This window comes from Medicago sativa, chromosome 3, assembly GCF_051527215.1.
Source record: "Medicago sativa cultivar Bolivia chromosome 3, Bolivia_mono, whole genome shotgun sequence".
Classification (NCBI taxonomy): Eukaryota; Viridiplantae; Streptophyta; class Magnoliopsida; order Fabales; family Fabaceae; genus Medicago; species Medicago sativa.
This window is the reverse complement of record NC_140751.1, coordinates 35830149-35851109: the sequence shown is the minus strand read 5'-3', so window position 1 is coordinate 35851109 and position 20961 is coordinate 35830149. Positions and strand designations below refer to the sequence as shown.

Below are 20961 nucleotides of genomic sequence, written 5' to 3'. Positions count from 1 at the left end.
TTTATGTTTTGGATAGAGTTCACATTCATGTTATGATTTCAGGTTAGTGGTAAACATAAGACTTTTTTTTTTCTTTGCAATTCACAATTGAATCATGCATTATAATCTTTTCTATCAAAATTATTGATTCATTAAAAATCTTTGTGAATCCATTCTTGCATTCAAATAATTTTTTAAACATGTGAAACTTAATTTTTTTAGGACTTTTGTTTGAGCAGAAACAAAGTTCTAAAGTTAGGGAGAGTCGATAAATGCCAAATATTAGCACTTGTTGACCTATTTTGCAACAAATAAAGATTTAAGTTGGGGAGAGTTGATAAGTGCCAAAATACTGTTATTTTCAGTAGCATTATCATCGACTTGTTTTACAAGTAAATCATATTAAAAACCTCCAATTTATTATAAATACATAATATTTATAGTTTTTAGCCAAATAAGATGCTTTCACCTATTTCCCTTCATTTATGTAGGTTCTTGAGCAGGAAAACAAAGACAAAGTAGAAAGTTCCATAATTGTCTAAATTCATAATGTTGTTAGTTTCGTCTAACGAATTTCACCTCCTAACAAAACTTTGTTAGGCAAGCAGGAAGCCCGCCTAGCGAATTAAATCATGTTAGTTTCACTAAGCAAGCAAGAGGCTCGCCTAGCGAAAAATGAGAGGTTTAAAGAAAGCAACTCATAACAAATTGATCAAGAAAAGCTACTTTTGTCATGTGATAGCAGTCTAATGTTCAGACTATTGTCACCTTATCTACACATTAATATAACAAAACTTGATGAAAAAGAAAATGCAAGTGGCAAAAGAGGTTATGGAAACCCAAACATGGAGAAACCAATCTTATTGGTTAAAGGAGTGGCAAATGAGCCTATAAATAGATGGTATCCTTCATTCCTTGGGGGAGCACGTTTTGGAGAAGGGAAAAACAGAACCAAAACACTTGATTCTCTGCAAAAGAGCTCAATAAACAAGAGGGAAAGAGAGTGATCTAGAGGGAGAGAAAGCTGAAGTGGAGGAGATTGCAGGAACAGCTTCGACGTCAAATCTTTCTACTTTTTCTAGTCTATCATTGTAAGGATATCATGTATAACTAATTCTCTTTGTTGTTGGGATTTAGTCTAGTGGCTAAGAATCTAATATAGATACTTATTATGGCTGGTTATATATGGATTTTATTTCGTTATATAATCTTTAATTTAAATTTGTTCTTAATGCTTTGTCGATAATGTAGTGTTTCACAATTGAACTTTTGATTTGGTCAGAGCCTAGTAAATTTGACTATCTAAAGGACATGGTTAAATTATGTATAGGTGCTATCGCTCGAGAGATCGCAGGTAGGTCTATATTCATAATTTCCGATATTATGTCATAGAAACAATCGACTATTTTTTCACAGATTCATCAGAAATCAATTGATTCTATGGATCTCGTGTCCTTAATCTTAGCAGGGGACGTACAATGAGAGATAAGTGGAGTTATATTGACATAAAAGAGTGTATAATCAATTAAAGAATAAATATTAGACGAATAGTTCACGAAGCTTAATCTCGACAATATAATCTTTCTACTCTTATTTTATCATATAAATTGCCAAGACCGAATTCATGAACAAACAAACTTTAAATTTTCATACTCAACAAATTTAGTTGTTGAACGGCTCTGATATTGCACGAGTCTTTGTGAATTCCATATTTTATTTTTAATAACCGACTTACTTACAGTTGTACAAAGAAAGATAAAATTCTCTTTATCAAGCATCAATTCTCTATTCTGCATCGGACAAGACATATTTTATGATGAACGATTCTGATAAGAAATTCAATCAATTCGAGATTCCAATTATCCTTTTCAAAGAATCAATTTCAGGGATGAGTTTTGAATCGACGAACTAGAATGAGAATAAGAATGAGTTTGAGGAACAACGATGGCGAATGAGAATGAGATTTTTGATTTCATAGATGATGAAGTTTTCGATGACGAATGACGATGAAGAATGATATTTTTCACTGCATGCGAATGAATGATATTTTTCACTATGAGATTTTCTAGCAAATGCTACATTTTCATGTAGTGAATGAGCATGAAGTTAAACAAATCTGACCATAATTTTGAAATAATAACTTGAATTTGTTCCATGCAAGAAAAAAGTGCAGACTAATTAGCAAAACGAGGAACAGTTAATAGTAGTCATATAAACAAACAAATCCTAGACAAGTTTGTCCAAATGATCCTAGTGGGAGGGAGTTAGGCAGCCCAGACATGCTTTAAGATTACATTGACCTCTAGGGTATAGGTATCGTGCCGAGGAAACATGCCTATGCTTCCAACACTTTACCTGCTCCTTGGTTAAAGCATTCACAATATTCACCACAAGCTATACTATTCTTGTTGTTCCTGTTGGGCACAACCTCAAATTTCATTCATTCATCTACCTATGCTTCACTTCCTTTATCTGTCACAACACAAATATTGTTGGCATATAAGCAATTACATTTACAATGATCACAATAACTACTAGAATTAGGAAAACACTACAAATAACATGTTTTTTTACATATTATAAAGCACCCCCACTCGTCACAATTATTAAAAAAAATTTTTTTTTTACATGTTCATTGAATACATAATATATAGACAAAATACATTATGTATTCATGAACCTAAAAAAAAAAAAAAAATACTTTTTTGTTTATAAATGTGACTGGAAAGAAGTATGTTACTGCCATAGGAAAATGGTAGCCTCTCATTGGATGTTACAATCAAACCGTTGTACACTAACTCAAAAGTTATTTTGATCTTAATTGTAAATGAACGAGACAGACAGTGTCACAATAATATTTGGATACATCATTACAAATACATCTCCAAATGTAAGTTTCTTTTAGTAATTTCAAACATCAAACTGACTAACAAAAACACCTTGAAAGACCAAATTAACAAAATATATATAGAATGACTAAAATTACTTCAGAAAAAAACACACTTAAGAAATAATTTTATAATATTGATACATTTAGAAACTATAATGATAATAACTTACACATTCAAATATCAAAATTTATGGTCACTCCTACTTTTCTTTCACACTCTTCAATTCAAGTAACAAAGTAAAGAGTATGTACTAATGTTTTGTTTGTGGATCCCTATAACAGTTCAAAAGCTACCATCCCCACAGCTTTTATCAGTGCACCTGCTGGATGATCCAAGTCCTAAAGTTACATGTTAAGGTAATATTTTCAAATTTCAATACTATTACATGAACTTAATTCAAGTGAAGAGAAGACTCCAAAGTTAGTTGTTGACAATTAGAGGAAGTTAATGACAGTTGTACTCTTTGTTAGACATAGCCTAGCTTATAATGCAACTTACATCTTGTATACATACTTAGTAGTTTTACATCAATTAATCATTCTAAATTGTTTGCAGTTCTCTCTCTCAATTTCATCACTCATAATAAATAATAAATACTATCTATGGAAACTTTATATTAAAAAAAAGCCACCATTGTACACAACCTATGAAGCACGGACACTCCTCGAATTAGACGTGTCCGACCCCGACACGACACCAACACATAATTATACTGAATTATGAGATTTTCTAAAATTATTAACGGTGTCGGTGTGTCAGTGTCCATGTCGTGTCCGGTGTCCGTGTTTGTATCCGTGCTTCATAGTACACAACAAACAATGAATAGTTTGTATTAAAATAAACTAAGTGAAAACATATTTAGTTAATTACCTGTCTCACTGTCTATATTATTAACACTGTCAGAATCAGAGTGTAAGGAGTAAGCTCCATTTTCTGAAAAGGTTGATCTATTTTCTATCTTCTTCATGCGACCAAGCAAATATGTTTTATCTGCTTTAATATCTTTAAAATCCTCTCCTCTTGCTTCATTGAGTCTGTATGAAGGAGTACTATTACCACCACTTTCTTCTATTAAAGTTCCATATTTGTTTCTATAAAACTCCAATTCAGCTTCTAAAGCTCTAATCTCTTCCTCTCTTTTGAGAAGCATGTCATTAGTTGCCTCTAATGCTTCCTCATCGTACTCCGCTTGTTCTTCCATCATTCTCTGATACTGCAAAGCTTCCATCTGCACTGCTGCTTTCTCAGCCTGTAACCGTGTGATCATTGCCATTGCGTTGTTTGCAGCAACAGCTGAAGCACTTCTTTCTTCGTCCAACTCCATGTACAAAGCCATGAGTGATTTTCGGTCCAAACGAACTTGTCTCTTCAAATTGTTTACAATGGCATCATCGAAATCATTTTGAACAGAATTCATTACCTCGTTCGAGTCTGAGGCAAATTCTGTCTTTTCTAATGGTGATTTCTTGTTAAACCTGTAAGACCATCTAGGACTGTTGTTTGTTGAATCTGAAAGTGGTATTCCAAAGAACTTATTGCCTCTTGTAAATGTCGGGGTTAATTTGCTTGAATCGTCGTGTATATCATCCCCATCTGCCAATAGAGGCACAGTGGTTTTGATGTCTTCCCTCACTAAATACATATAGAACAAAAACATTGTCATATACCATATACCATAGTTAAAAGATTGAGATGCCACACTCAGAAAATTAAAAGATTAAATGTTCATTAGATATCAGTTGAGTTCAATGCTAAGAGTTTGCATTGTAACATCATCGAACGGAGTTCAAATCCCTACGCTATGGTTGTCATATTACTATTATTGTCACTTTAATTAATAATAATTACTTGTTCACCAATTTTTTTAAAATAACTTTTTTGACAAGTATATTAATTGTTCGTATATTAATATGGCATTGTTAGTTCCTACCTAAGGTTAAAACTTCGAATCTTCTAGTTATAACTTCTTCAACATCGTTTAGCTCCCCAACCGACAATTTTTCTCGGTGTCTAGTACTAATTTCAACCTTCACTCAACTAATTTATAGACAAATATCAGTTTTTGGTAAGTTATCGACACCAAGAGTTTCGACATAGAGTTTTAACCCTAAGTCTTCTAATTATAACCTCTTTATCTCCTTCAACTCACCAGTAAAGATCCCTACTTAGACATGTACTGAATGTTATATAATTTAGGAACTAAATATTTATCATAGTTCAGAAAGTTCCTTCCTATAAAATAGAGCCTATAAACTTAGATTGAAGTGATGCAAAAATTTTGGTATATTTATTCATGTGTTTTGTAAACTCACTTTTGACACTATGGTGACCATCCTCCTCCTCTAGATGCTCAGAGTCATTTGGTGACATAAACTTGAGTGGTGTATACCCAATGTGAGGCAATTCAAGAGAATGAGGTTGATCGTTTTTTGATGATGAAAATGGGAAAGCTCGTGGTGAAGGAGTCGGGGCTCGTGCTTCTGAGTGTCTCGCTTTGGCAATATAGGGAGAAGAAGACTTAACTTTCAATGGTTTTCCACAGCAAGAACATTTCTGAGTACTATTTCTATCAACATGCATCATTAAGCCATCATCATCTTTCAAACTCAACTGAATAGGTTGTCCATCCTCAACAAAGCATTCCAAATCCTTATGCAAAATCCCTACAAGTGATTTATAGGTATCACAATCCGATTCCTTCTCCGTTGCAAATGAAAGCAAACAACCTTCACACATTTTCCTTATGTCAGAGAGTTTCTTGTGATTATGGCAAAATGCAAGAGACGACATATCTTTCTTGTGAGCCTCACACACCGACTCGTTGTAATAAAAATCAGGATTTCTATGAACCATTACGTGATCGAACCTTGTGCATAACCAACAAGGGATTTTCAATTCAAAAAATCTTGCATACTCATTGGCAATGAATGCTAGAAACCCATCAAGGAAGAGTATGAATATTAGCACCCATTCAAGAAGAATATAGATCACCAAGTGTGGGAATTTCCCCAATGCTTCCTCAACAAAATGCGAAAATGATCGACTAGCCATTTTTCTTATAACTAATTTCCTCTTTTCTGTAACAAACAAATGTGCTTATTGGAAAGATTAAAAAAATGGTAACAACTCAGATTAATGTAGCAAGATGGAGGAAGATCATGACCTTGTTTGGGGACGAGATCAGGATCTTTCTCTCTCTTCTCATCACACTGTAAAGGAAAGGAAGAGAGAATTAATGTGTAAAAAGTTATTGAAAGACAATGTTTGGATTCAGAGCTATGGATGGTGGAATTCAATTAGCTTAAAATAGAACATAATTGTTGGGGGAGACCTGAAATAACGCTCTATCATCTCCTCTTCTTTATTTATTTTTAATAATTTTTCCATTTTTTTAAAAATGCAACAACATATAAGTTGAATTGCAAAGAAAATATATTTATTTCTCAACGTTTTATGACATATGAAATTGTTGTTGTCTTTTTTTTTTTGGTGGCCGGAGTTCGAACCCCGGACCTTGCAGATATTATGCATTGTCCATACCAACTGAGCTAAGCTCACGAGGACGAAATTGTTGTCTATTACTGACATGAGTCGTATATTACACATAGTGTTGGATAACTGAATCAGTTTGGTCTAACGAATTAAAGGAGTTGAAGAATTAAAATACATGTTATAAGTCCACACAATAAAAGAAAAATAATAACATATTAACATTTATTATTAAAAAAATATAGTATATTGTGCTCGTGAACTTAACTCAGTTGGTAGGGATAATGCATAATATATGCAAGGTCACGGTTCAAACCCGGGTCACCACAAAAAAATAGCATATTACACTTGGAAGAGTTTCTATTACCAAACTTGAAGAGTTTCTGTAACACCCATACTAAACGTATCTAGAAAGTTTAGCATGTGCATTAATCTGATACTGGATACATTAAAAATTTACAACTTATTACATGATAATTATACATCTTTTACAACCACAGTGTTCATACATTGAATCTATAACATAACTTATCCAAAATCTAGTTTGTGCTTCCTTGTATTCATGTCATCCTGCTGCAATTCGAACGAACACCTACCGAAACACCTATCCAACTTGTAGCTTGCCATCACAACCTGTTTATCTGAAACAAATAAGGATTGGGATGAGACATAATGTCTCAGTGAGTTCCACCTAATCCTAGGCTATAGGCAACCTCAAGGGAAACCTACGGTCGCCACGTGTCTACTTTACAACCTGACGGTTGATTATACGTGTGTGGGGACTTGCATGCTTAGACGGTTGTGCATACTAGGACCATCTTAACTTCATCTTACTTGTTATAGGCTTACTATAATCTTGGGTGTCATGGCGGTCAAGGGAACCTAGGACCACTATGCCAAGATACGGTGAACGCATCGAGGTCTTCATGTAACATGTTCATGACACAATCCTAAGCCGGACGATTAGGGAAACCTAAGAACGTCATCGGCATCATATTCTTTACTTGCCCTAGTCATAACTTGTACTTAACATAAACATACATGATCATAAACATATCATACATAATCGCGTCTAAGTTCATTATTCATTATGTTAGCGTTGAACAAACATTATTATCTTGGTTCATTTTACGGATAGTCCCGGGTGGAGTAACCCCGAGAACAATCCCATACATGACCGATGTACGTACATCAGACTCCCTCGGTGTCGTGCGGGTCCCTTGCGGCTTAAACTGTTCCCCTTAGGTCGAGAACCTCTTGTATCCCCCTGACGTGGATATCAAGAGACACGAACACCGCCATGCGGTTATAATCTTAGTCTTATCATCGTGAAAGATTAAACCTAATCATACATGCGAGTTACCTCGGAACCTTGATCGATCCGATTATTGGTAAACTCATACCTGTTCATTCTTGTACATAACAAATCATAATGGAGAGACTAACTAATCGATCCATGGCTTAACACATTTGCTATATCGTTCTAGGTCATATGCGAAGAGAATTACTTCGCGTCTCATCCTACATATAATTCTTGCTTAACTTTCTAGTTCTCGACAACTAGTCGAGGCTCTAGCATATCCCCTTACTTGAAATATAACTTGCTACCCGATCGTGAATTGAATATTTCTCTCATATGTCATGCTATCCAATACGAATAAATACTTGATTTGATTTGGATAAAACCATTAGAAACCCATGCCTTGGATGTCTTGTTTTTGAGGGGTTGACTTGTGTAAAAGACTGTATGCAAGAAAACCGAACCATCAGACAACACTTGAGGTGAGACGAGCAAACCATGCACTAGGCACAATTCACTCGCCTCGCGAGTGAGCTTACTCGCAGTGGCGAGCTTGCAACTCGCAATGGCGAGCAAGGGGCGAGCAACACCCCCCTCCCGGACCTTGTGCTCGCCTCGCGAGCATACCTACTCGCAGTGGCGAGTTGACGCAGGAAGCACCTACACAAAACATGTTTCAGACCCAAAATCCTCAAAACAAAGCATCCAAAGGCATATCATGACTCTACAGATCATTTAGAACCTGCAACATAATCTTAAAACAAGTATTTACATGTATTGTGAGCATGACATAAAATGGGGTAACTATTTCATATATAAAACCCTTAATGTTTATGTTGTTCTCACAAGATTAAACACATAATTCCATGGTAGAGAACTAACTAGGAACTCACCTAACATAAGCTGAACTTGATTCCTAAGCTTCCAAGCATCATCTTCTCTTCACAACAAACAAACCCTAACTCTTGATCCACTTTCTTTGCTAGCTCATACCATACTAAGCTTGTTGTTATTCTTGAAACCCAAAGCACCATGATTCATGCTTGTTCTTCAATCTTGAAAGACTTGATAATAGGTAGAGGAAGGGATAAGTTTAGTCCCAAGAGAAGGGATGGAGAGACTCAAACAAAAGCCAAGTTTCCAAACACCATAATACTTGAGGTGACCTTGTACAACATATTTATTGATTTGAAAGAAGTTTTGAGAAAGATTGAGGAAAAGAAGAAGAAGGAGATGGCGTAGGATCTAGAGAGAAGGAGGAGAAAATTTTCAAAGAAAACCTAGAGAGAGAAAGAGCAATTGATAATGAAAATATTTGGGTCAAAATCACTTAAATACCCCTCTTGCGTGAAATTACTTAAATACCCTTCGTCTTACACGTGTTTGCACGTCTCTGGCACTTAACCCGTGACTGCCTGACATCCATATTAAACATTTCCAACATACTTATTTTCCATAAACATTAATTCTCTGACACGGTCGACTGGTAATATTCCGATACTGACAGGCGGGATATTACAGTTTCTATTACCAAACTTAGCAAAATCAAGGAGACAATTCTCATAGCCTGACTAAAATAACACAAGTGAATTTTATATATACTAGACGGAATACCCAAGCGTTTCACCGAATTATAATAATTTTTGTGTTTCATATCCTTTGATTACAATGAGTTATTAGAAATTGAATAAGATGAATACTTATCACTACAAGAAATTTAGTATTTTGTGACACATACTTTGCGACCCTTGCCTAAAAACTGCCTCTAAGTATACATTTGCGACGGTTTCTACGACCCTTAAGCCCAACTATCGCAGGTTTTTCGAGAAATTTTTGTGACCCTTAGGCCAGGGCCCTCCCATGTCCCCCCCGGCTCCGCCTCTAGAGATGTTGCTCAGTTTTCATGGTGGAAGAGCAAGATGTGCAACCATATCATAGGTGTTGATGATGAGCCGTGGGACATCATGGAAGATGGTGTCAGTTTTGATGTTGATACAGAAGAAATTGTGGTAGACAAGAAGAGTCTGATTGAGGCTCAAATGAAAATCTAAAGGAAGTGTCATAGGCGTGAGATTTTTGTAGATGCTCTACCTTATTCAGATTATGATTGGATCATGCTAAACATTTTATTGAAAGGTATTATCCCTAAGGGATATAAGTATGAGTGAGTCTTCAAAGGATGATATATTTTGCTTAAAATTCATGAATTATGCACTTTATCAACACTTTTTGCTCGCTCTCAACTGAAAAGATCAAAATGCCCTTGCGTGAGTTAACTCACCTAATTTTGGTTAAGTCCTTTCCCTTGAATTATAAACTAACCTAATTTTATTCATCAAAAAAAAAAACTAACCTAATTTTTTTGCATTTTTTTATACATAAAAGCGAATAAATCAATAGTATATATATAAAGTAAGGTTTTTTATGCCACGTGTCACTTCCACATTCATTCTCAATATTTTTATTATTTTTTCTATTTTATTTAACATAAATATCTCAACAAACTTTTGATCTTATGCACTCAGTATTTTTTATCTCAACAAACTGCACATCAATCAATCAATCAATCAATAGTATATATATAAAGTAAGGTTTTTTATGCCACGTGTCACTTCCACGTTTATTCTCAATATTTTTTTTTATTTTTTATATTTTATTTGACACAAATATCTCAACAAACTTTTGATCTTATCCACTAAATATTTTATTAAATTTTATATTTAATTTCTAATATTTTATGTAGCCAAAATATCTCAACAAACTATATATAATACTTTCAATATTATCCATTAAATCTTCCTTTTTTCTTCTTCTTTTTTATTTTAGGAAAAGAAGTTTCAATTAGTTATTATATAATCTTTTAGCACCATATTATTCAATTAGTTTTTTCATTGAGGAGAAAAAGGCTTCGGTTTGTTTTTTTTTTAACTATAAATAAATGAGATTTTGTTAATCACCAAAATCACATATTATGAGCAGAAACCGAAACTCAAACTTTCTTTATTTCATATACTATTATCTCACACTGGGTCTATTTGATGCAATAGAAATACCTTCCTATGAGTTTTTGACAGTTGTTCATGTGCACGTTTACTTTCATATTAACTTTTATATTTTTGTTTACTAAACTTATTTCTCTATCTAGCATAGACATCTCAAGTTCTCAACAAATAATCCACATCTACTTTGATTTCATCGTCCAAATATTTTATTTGTTTTTTTTTTATTTTCTAATTTTATTTTAACATCATTTATTTCGTTAAATTCTTATATTTCTATGGAACAACCACCTATATTTTCTCTATAAATATCTAACCGCTTATATTTTTTCCATGGAAACTAACCAATTATATTATTCTCACACTTTTTATGTGTTTTATTCATGATGTGATATATGTTATTATTTTATCCATAAACAAAATACTATTTTTTTTATCTTGCTTTCTTTTTCCCCAACACTCTTTGTCATTCTATTTATTAGGGATTTTTCTTACTTTATAGTATTTATCTTTGACTATTTTCCTTTCAGTATAATTATTCTTATGTTATTTTTTTCATCTTATTATTCTTTATTTGTTGTATGGATGTTTCATTTTTCTTCTGAGAATAAAGAGTGAAAGATACTCATTTATTTTTTAGTACGTTTTCATTTTGTTTTACTATGCTTTGTGGTATATAAGCAAAAAAGATACGATGTTGAACATTTTCATTTGTCAAACAACAACTGAAAAAGCTAAATTTATCAATGTTTCTTTCATTTGTTCTTCTTAGATGTTTATTTTCTTATATATTAACAAAATTTTGTTGCAGTTATTTTGAATATAAAATAAATATTTATCATTTTTGAATCAATTAAGGTTTGTATTATTTTTGGACTCGGAACAAGTTTTTTCTCTTTATACTTTGAGATTATTTTTTTTAATGGAAGTGTTAGTTTATTATTATTTTTTAATATAATTATTATTATGATTATTTTATCGTTGTTGTTACTATACTGTTACCGGAGATGATAATGGATGTCCACGGGTATACGTAGTAGTTATCTCTCTTTATTTGATAAAAATGATATTTATGTTATTTTCACATTTGCATGAATATCCGCCAAGCGAGTATTAGTGGATATTAAGATATTTACAAATATTTGAAAATATCAACGTGCAAAACAATTTTTTTATACAAAAAAATGCATTATTAAAAAAAATTGAAATTATGTAGAATTTATTCGTAATTTTTTTTTAATAAGTGTGATTCTAATGATCATTTTACAACCGTTTCATGTGAGATTTGGACAACATCTCTTGAAGTTACAAAGTCAGACTTTTACAACTGAATTGACACATCTTAGACTTATTCCTTCTATTTTTTAAGACAAAAATATTATACCACACACTTTCACTTGACAAGAAATTACTAATCAAACAAAAATCATTAATTAGACAATACAATTATATTTTATTTCATGACGAGAAGATATTTATTCAAGTAATATGACAATTGTATAATTTTACTAATATAATAATGGGTACAGATTTTTGCAAGTCCAGATACTTAAAAAATATTAATTTTATTATATATATGTTAATAATTTTACTAAATCCAGTTAATTATATTTGTCTGTGCATCTATAAATTTACGAGTATACAAAATTATATGTCTAACCCGGGCAACGCCGGGTAAATATACTAGTAAAAATAAAAGTAAATGCATGATTTTTCCTTTAAACACTCCTAAGTACATTCTAAACACAAATAAATACAATACAAAATTAAAAATGCTGAATGATGATAAATAGAAATAAAATTAAATACAAAATGATAAAAAAGAAATAAAATGCATGAGAATAAAAATAAAAAAAATAAAAGTGCAGGAGGGTGCAAGCAGTAAAAAGGGGGTGCAGAAAAAAAAGAAAACTGACTGGGTCAAGGAAAAGGGATCCAAATACGCATTGGGCCAAAGAGATCTCCTCCAGGCCGTTGATTTGACCATATGCCCCAGATTGGATCTAAAGGCATAGATGCAGGCCAATGGATTGAATTGGATGGCCAGGGATGCGAGGGTGCATGCCAAAGCATGCATCTTCGCACATTGGATCCAGAGGAGTTATAAATACCCACCCCATCCCTTTTCTCTCACTTTTCTTGCTTCCTTCTCTCTCTATCCGAATTCCCTCCCTCTTCTCTCTAAAACTCCTGTCACCGGAAAGTTTTCCGGCGCGGTGGCCGGCACCGGAAAACCTAAAACTCAATTTTTTTTGCTTTTTTTTATGCTCTCTTTTTTCTTCTTTGTTTTCTTCTTTTTTCGGTTCTTTTCGTTTTTTCCTAACAAACAACAAAAATTCAACAAAAAAAACTTAGATCTAAAACTGAAAAAAAATAAAAATAAAACCTTTGGATTTTGTGTGTCCGGATTTAGGTTGATTTGGTGACTGATTTATGGTTAGGGTTTATAGTTAATGGTTCAGATTTAGACTGTTTGTTGGTTTGGATTAGTCGTACGGTTGTTGGTTTGGACTGGATTTTGTGACAGTTGATTTTGTGTGGTTTGTGACTGTTTTGTGCGGTTGTGATTGTGTGGTTCGTGACTAGTTTGTGCGGATGTGTTTGGGTACGGTGGTGTTGGTGCGGTTGTGTTTGAGTTGGTTTCTGTGAGATTGTTGTGTTGTGGTTATGCTGATGTTGATTGTAGTTTTGATGGGATGGTCGACCAGATTTGATGGTTTTTGTGCTATTACTGCTTTGTGGTGGTTTTTGATGATTCTGAGAGAAATATTTTCTTTCGTGTGAAAAATTGATCGACCATCAAGTCTGCCATACACACAAAAAAATCACAAAGAAATTAGGTCTGCCATTAATGCCAAATTAGGGTATGACATACACCATTAACCTTTTTATGAAAGTAGAATCTTAGGTCAAAATTGGGGTATGACATACACCATTAACCTTTTTATGTTAGTATGATAAATTTTTTCACTTAAATTAATTTTTTTTTTGTTTAAATTTTGATTTTTTTTTTTGCAAGAAATGATACAATGTTACATGTAAATAACTTATATTGCTTAATTGTGATGTTTGCATGTTTATGTTAGATTTTTTTCTCTTAAATTAGATTTTTTTAGTTTTAAGGTTTTGTTTAAATTTTGATTTTTTTGGCAAGAAATGATACAATGTTACATGTAAAGGACTTATATTGCTATTTTTTTTTTGAATGACAAAATATATTATATATATAAGGGGATTAAATCCCGAGTATTACACCAAAAGGAGAAAATTAAAACACCAAAACCCCCAAAGAAAAACCATTAGCATCCTCAAAATGCTGAATCCCCTAAGAACAACTACTCAAAGAACCAACACCGCCAACAGTGATCAATTAGGCACCCGATAGAGATTTTGCTTCAAATGTTCAGTTGCGACCACCACTCAAGTTCCGGTCTATCGGAGGAGACATCACAACAGCCTAAAAGGACACGAGTCACAAACTTGCTCCCGACCTTGAATCAAAAGCGATCGGCCCACAAGACTCCCGACGCAAGTCAAAAAAGGCACCCCTCAACTCACGAATCACTAGAGCAGACACCTAAACCTGTCCAAAAACCTGACCCACCAATAAGCCGATGCCAAAATCCAAAGACAAAGAAAAGGCGGAACAACAACGCTAAGCAAAACAACTCGAACACAAACAAATCAAAACAAGCCACCAAATCAACCTGCATCACCACCATCTGAATAGATCGACGCACACCCCAACCCTCGGCTAGACAACCACCACGATCCTTACGATGACGAACGATCTAGAGTTACGAAGAAGGATGATTAATCGTGAAGGACTTGCACCCGTCGGCAACTGAGCAATCAGGAAGGCTTAAGGTGCAACAAACGACTACTCCGTCAACACGAAGCATCTGCACACCTAGCTCTTTCGAGCAACAATAGCCAAACAACGAAATCTAATCCAAGAGCAGGAGGCCTCCAGCGGCAAGGCTCCGAAGGAACAAAACGGCAACACCGACAAAACAGACCCTGAGAAGAAAGTGAACCACCAAAAGGCTGAGGGAGATCTAGAGAGCCTCGACCCTAGACCCAAGACAGAAAACAACACCTAAAACACAAACAAACACAACAAAACAAACATCGACAGACAGCTGAACAGAGAACCACCAAGAGGTTGAGGGAGATCTAAACAGCCTCAACCCCAGACCCGAGATAGAACATAACACCTAAAACACAGACACAACAAAACAAACAAAAACAAAACAGACCAAAAAGTAGAGCAGTGAACCATTAAAGGGTTGAGGAAGACCTAAAACAGCCTCAACCCTAGTCCCTTGACAGGACGATGAAGGTGAGAAAAACACAAGAAGGGAGGTTGAATTGTGTTAGCTTTTTCTTCGTTATCTCCTAAGTTGAAACACACTGGCCAGAAGCAAATAGAGACTGCTTCTGAAGTGATATTCAGTACTAACTTGCAGCAGATAAAAACAGAGAGAGAGAGAGAGAGAGAGAGAGAGAGAGAGAGAGAGAGAGAGAGAGAGAAGAAAGACACAAGGCAATTATACAGGTTCCTTCCACAAACCGGAAGTAGTCCTGTCCCCCTTACTCTTCCAAGGAGAGTTCACTATAATGTAATATCTGATTACAACTGTTGTAACACCCATACTAAACTTATCTAGAATATTTAGAATGTGCGTTAAATTTAGTACTAGATACATTAAAATTACAATAATCAAAATTTCAACTGAATAAATATATACACCACTGCAGGTTCATACATTTACTATCTGATACATGTCTGGAACAGTAGTAAATAATCTGAACTAGTACGACACGAGCATGTGAAAATATATCTTTCAGCCTCTTGTATTGTCTCCTTGCCACGTACAACCTGCTGATCTGAAATAAAATAAAAGGGATTGGGGTGAGACGGGATGTCTCAGTGAGTTCCACCTATCCTAGGCTGTAGGCAATCTCAGGGAACCTAGGATCGCCATATGTCTCTAAACTCAACCCTTTTTGGGTTTATATAGTTTTGTCATGCATAACTGGGCGATCGGGGGATAACTAGGATAGCTACCTGAATTACTGATACAATCCTGATACTAATGCTGAAATCATAATCATAATTATAGTTATAATATCTGTCATATTATGTTAGAAATGTTAGCGTTGAACAAACAATATTATCTGAGTTGATTTTACGAATAAACTCAGGTGGAGTAACCCCGGAATTTATTCCTCTGATAACCGGTATATATATTTCCAACTGACGGGAAATCCAACTGACGGGAATACCGGACTCCTCTGATTACTGTGGGGTCATCCTCACGGATAGTGCCCGTTCCAGCTGGCGGGAACCTTTCGTATCCAACTGGCGGGATAGCGAAAGCCACATCTTAAACATATTTTAATATTATAACTTGAACTAATTTCTGAATTTTAATATCTCTGAATTTTGTGATTTTAAACTCCATATTTTTGGAGGTAAAGAAAAGAATGACGTTACACAAGCTAGAAAAATCATCTGTGACATACGGTATGGAACTGTACAAATTCAAGTGACGAATATGAAATTATAGGAAGATTGGGATAATATGTTCCCTAGAGTAACAGCTATAACAATATTGTTTAATAATGAAATGTATGTTTTGAACATATAAGTTCAAGAGAAGATCTATGATGATACTTTCTACTCATCCTAATATGATCAAGGTGTATGATCAAGGTGTATCGTGATTGATTTAAAATCTGGTATAGATGAAGCAAAGTTGAATGACTACAAATATATGTTATGTATTAAGCTATCAGTTGTACTACCTCGTGTATTGTGTACTCGCCAGTCAGTTCACCATTCTCATATAAGATTTATATATTTAATGTACTCGCTAGTTAGTACACTATGTATTTAAATCTGATTTATGGATTGTACTCGTCAGTTAGTACTTCCAACAGATGTTTGAGGTAGCACCATGTTGAGTTTATTCATATAAAACATAACAGATGTCAGAAGTAACATTTTCCTATTTATGCGTTGATTAACGGAGAAAGTTGAAACAATTCTTACTTTCGATGAAATATACTTGACGTCAGATATTGCTCAGAGTAAGGACGATCTTATACAGAGTATGATACGATTATCATTATAAGACCTCGTTATTTGGGGCATAGTTCAGAAATAAAATTTTATTGGGACCAGACATAGCATGAAAGATCACTCAAAGGTCATATCCGTCCAAGACCATATAAAAGTTGATGAAGTCGATAGAAGTGTTACTCTAGTAAATGTATGAGATTTTTCAAGAATTCAGAAAAAGTAAACAAGTAGGAGTAACCTAGGACAATTTATAAAGAGTATGTGGAACAAGGAATTTACTCGAAGGATATCAGACATATCAGTTAGCTTTGCTTTCCACTCTGTCCAGAATGTATAAAATATTCCACAACTCACAGTTAAGGTGGTTATCATCGAATCTTTTCGACATGTAAGATTGAAAAACATGTCCTGAAATCAGTTTAACCTATTAATTTAAGCCAGTTTATATTTATGGTTATGTAGTCAAGAGACTTAATGTAACAAGGGAAACCGATAATTTGATTGAAGAGAAATAATTAGTTGATAATGGACGTATGTGGGAGTTTAAGGTCGAAAGTATAGATGAATTATTTGTACTTGTTAGCAGGCAAACTCTAAATTTCGAGGACGAAATTTCTTGAAGGGGGGTAGATTGTAATATCCCGCTTGACAACACTGTCATATGTCATTTATCTGTGTTAGCTATTTTTCAAAATTATCTATGAGATTTTATTGAGCCAAGGGCAAAATAGGTATTTGCCAACCAAGATATTTTTAAAGAGGAAAATTCTAAAATTTTCCACACACTTCCATTCACAAATTTTCTCAAAACATTTTTCCCTTCCTTCACCAAACACCATCGGCCTTCATCTCCTCCAAACCCTCTCCATCACAAATTTTCATTTCTTCAAGGAATCACGAAATTTAAGCAACAAATAGGCTCCTAGTAGTGTGAATAGCAAGAATCACAACTCAAAAACTCATCTCTCCCACTCCTTGTATGTAAACCGCCCCCTTCCCTCAAGTTTTCAAGTCACCATTTTCTCACCAATCCATTGGAAATCACTTGTAAGCTTGTCTTTGGAGGTACCCATGAAGGAATAAGCTCAAGGTAAGCATCAAAAGTTCCTTCCCTTTCTCTTTCCCTATGGTGGCCGAACCACCCAATCCCTTTTATTTTTTTCAGATCAGCAGGTTGTACGTGGCAAGGAGATAATACAGGAGGCTGAATGATATATTTTCATATGCTCGTGTCGTACTAGTTCAGATTATTCATTGCGGTTCAGACATGTATTCAGATAGCAAATGTACGATTCTGCAGTGATGTATATATTTACTCAGTCAAAATTTTTATTATTGTAATTTTAATGTATCCAGTACTAAATTTAACGCACATTCTAAAAATTCTAGATAAGTTTAGTATGGGCGTTACAACTGCTCGCTGCTAAACTTAGCAAGAGACTTAAAACTGCTCAAGCACACAAGCAAGAGACTTCCTATGCTCCTGAACACAATCAAGAGACTTCAATTGCTCAAGCACAACTGCAAGAGACTTCTAATCAAACAAGATTACAAAGAAAATGTTTGAGGTTGAACACTTGATATACAATCAGTGGTGTTCACTGTAACACCCTATTTCTATTAAAGCGATAAAACACGCGAATATAACAAATATTCAAGAAATAGACGCTATGTCTCACAAATACTTCAAACATCTCGACATACATGCATATATAATATCTCAACAGTCGCAGCGGATACAACATAAATCTCCAGATATAAATACATATGCCATGGTCAAATAACACCATCATAAAAATTGTCTAAGTCTCAACAATCTGTACATCTCAAATAAATAAAATGAGTCCAACACAACTAAAAGACACTGACTCGACCTAATCAGAACCTTAACTATAACTCCAAAATGATAGCGGAGGCTAACTCCAACTATCTAAGCACTCACCGCAAAGCAACTACTCCTGCACAGCGTCTACCCATCCATACAGACAGGTAGGCGGCAAAAACCACTGGGGGTAAGCATTACATTAATCATAATCGACATAAAACAAACATAGCATTCACAGATTCATACATATCACATATACATAATCATCCCTCCTAGAATACTAGCATCACATGATTATTATCCCCCATTACTTGCACTTCAAGCTATCACATTATTATCATAGCATAACAGACATATTTAACCAAGTCATCAATAAAAGATCATCATTTATCAAGATCAATCAATGAAAACATTACTCACCTCATTACTCATCTAGCATGTTTAATTCAACAAGTACAATCCATCATTTCAAGTTATAAGCAGGCAATCATCATTATCAAAGGAATCACCACATCATATATATATATATATATATATATATATATATATATACATATACAATTCTCACCTCATTAGTATTACCAAAGTAATTATCATCAAATAGATTCACCAAGTGTATAAGCACAAGCAAATAAAACATGCAATTAGAGCATAGTTCGATTCTTCACAATCATCAACAAAATTCACAAATGTACATATACACTAATCCACACAATCACAACATTCATCAAAATCAACCAATGCACAAATTCACCAAGTCACATATTCAATTATGACACGACTCATCAATTATTCAAATGCATGCAATGTTCTAGACTCTTCTAGATGCATGCGGTACCAGATCACCTCAAGGTCGTCACCTTCGATGCAGCAAAAACATCATATGTAAGAGTACACCTCCTCTTACAATTCACCTCAATTGGATATAAAATCCGCCACCATCAGTCATGAATGCATGAACATATGACTCGACACAATGCATATGTTCACACAAACAATTCACCACACCATCACCATCATTTTGCATACATGCATTCACCAACAAGATCACCATCAATATTAGCATGTATGAATTCACCACCAACAACCAACATTTAACATGTTCAACAAACAACATAACATAAACATGTTCACCACCATTCATTCATCAAATGATTATCACCAACATTTAGTATATATGCAATCGACAACGATTCACCACCACTTAACATATATACAATCATCAACAACATTCACCATTCAATCAACATATAGTTGTCACATATATACATCATCAATCATCTCCACATAAATCAACATATAGTTGCCACATTTCCACATAATTCCTTACAATCCAAATAAAGGAACAAATACAACATATGATCACAAACATCATATTCATCACTCAACAACCATTCATACATCATCTCATAATCATATTAATCTATTCATAAAGGGTTCATAAGCAATTGGCTCTCAAGACTCAATTTCAATCAAGTTCGTCTCTCAAAGTCACAACATTAAAAATAATTGAGCATTTAAGCCAAAACCAAGTAAACAAGTTCAATTGCCTATGCCATGTATTCTCACAAGTCACTTGTGCGTGCAGTAGAGGCTACATAAGCATTTCATCGGCCAAATACGACGGATTCATGAAATCACAAAGTTCGTCTCTCCCTATCACTTTTCAAGAAAATTTCCATTTTCAAAGCAAAACAAGTTAAAACTTGGTGAAACCATTCACAACCATTTTTAGAAGTCATATAAACATCATACATACTTAACCCTACTTCATTCTCTTGAGAAAACAAGTTTCGGAAAAATCAGCGTTCTTGGACATTTATTGAACAATCAACAATAAGCTTGATTAAATCCAAGGAGTCAAGTTCAACCCAATTCTTTTGGTGTTTCCAAAGGTTTAGAAGACCTAGAAAATAGCGAAAAACATCAAAGGAATCGGTTTTGGAAGTCCGGAATTGGTCCTGAAGCGCCCAATCAAGGAACAACAAAATTGTTGCCCTGAAGGGCTGCCTGGCTGCGCCTAGGCGTAGGTGTGCTGCGCTCAAGCGTGAGCAGCCAACAACCTGATGCCTGTGCTGCAGTTCAGTGCAGTCCCGACTTTTTCGGTTCGCTGTTTTGTTCGTAAAATCTCGACCGCTAACCCAAATTCAATTCCGTTTTCGCCTACGCGTTCTACTCAATTAATCCTATCATATTTTTCTGAAAAACTATACTTTCACATTCTCAAACCAGCTTATCCCAGAATCACTTATTTCCAAAAGCACTTAAAAATCACTTTTACAAGAAATCCTAATTTTCTCCCAAACGATTTCTCAATACTAATCAATGGCCAAAAACAAAATATCATTATACCATAACTCATCACAATCAACTTGTTTCATTCATTAAAA

General features: G+C 34.3%; 1 protein-coding gene and 1 long non-coding RNA gene across 4 annotated transcripts in view; one reads left to right on the top strand and one right to left on the bottom strand.

Moving 5' to 3' along the window:
• Positions 1 to 18129, top strand: part of LOC146937364 (uncharacterized) — a 100948-nt gene extending 82819 nt beyond the window's left edge. The window contains exon 4 of the long non-coding RNA XR_015030926.1: positions 17912 to 18129. This is a non-coding gene — a long non-coding RNA (uncharacterized LOC146937364). The remainder of the gene's footprint in view (positions 1 to 17911) is intronic.
• LOC146937365 (putative myosin-binding protein 5) lies at positions 2106 to 6083 on the bottom strand. 3 transcript variants are annotated; one of them, XR_015030925.1, is made up of 4 exons: positions 5183 to 6076; positions 3741 to 4502; positions 3040 to 3189; positions 2106 to 2451 (listed from the first exon to the last, which is right to left on the bottom strand). XR_015030925.1 is itself a non-coding variant. In XM_085751717.1 (3 exons), the coding sequence occupies exons 1-3, from the start codon at positions 5919 to 5921 to the stop codon at positions 2432 to 2434; spliced, it is 1521 nt and encodes a 506-aa protein (XP_085607843.1). In that variant the 5' UTR covers positions 5922 to 6083; the 3' UTR covers positions 2106 to 2431. The 3 variants fall into 3 exon arrangements, 1 of the variants encoding a protein (XP_085607843.1); XR_015030924.1 differs by having other exon boundaries at positions 2350 to 2451; positions 3040 to 3208; positions 5183 to 6071; XM_085751717.1 differs by lacking the exon at positions 3040 to 3189 and having other exon boundaries at positions 5183 to 6083.
• Positions 18130 to 20961: the final 2832 nt, after the last annotated feature.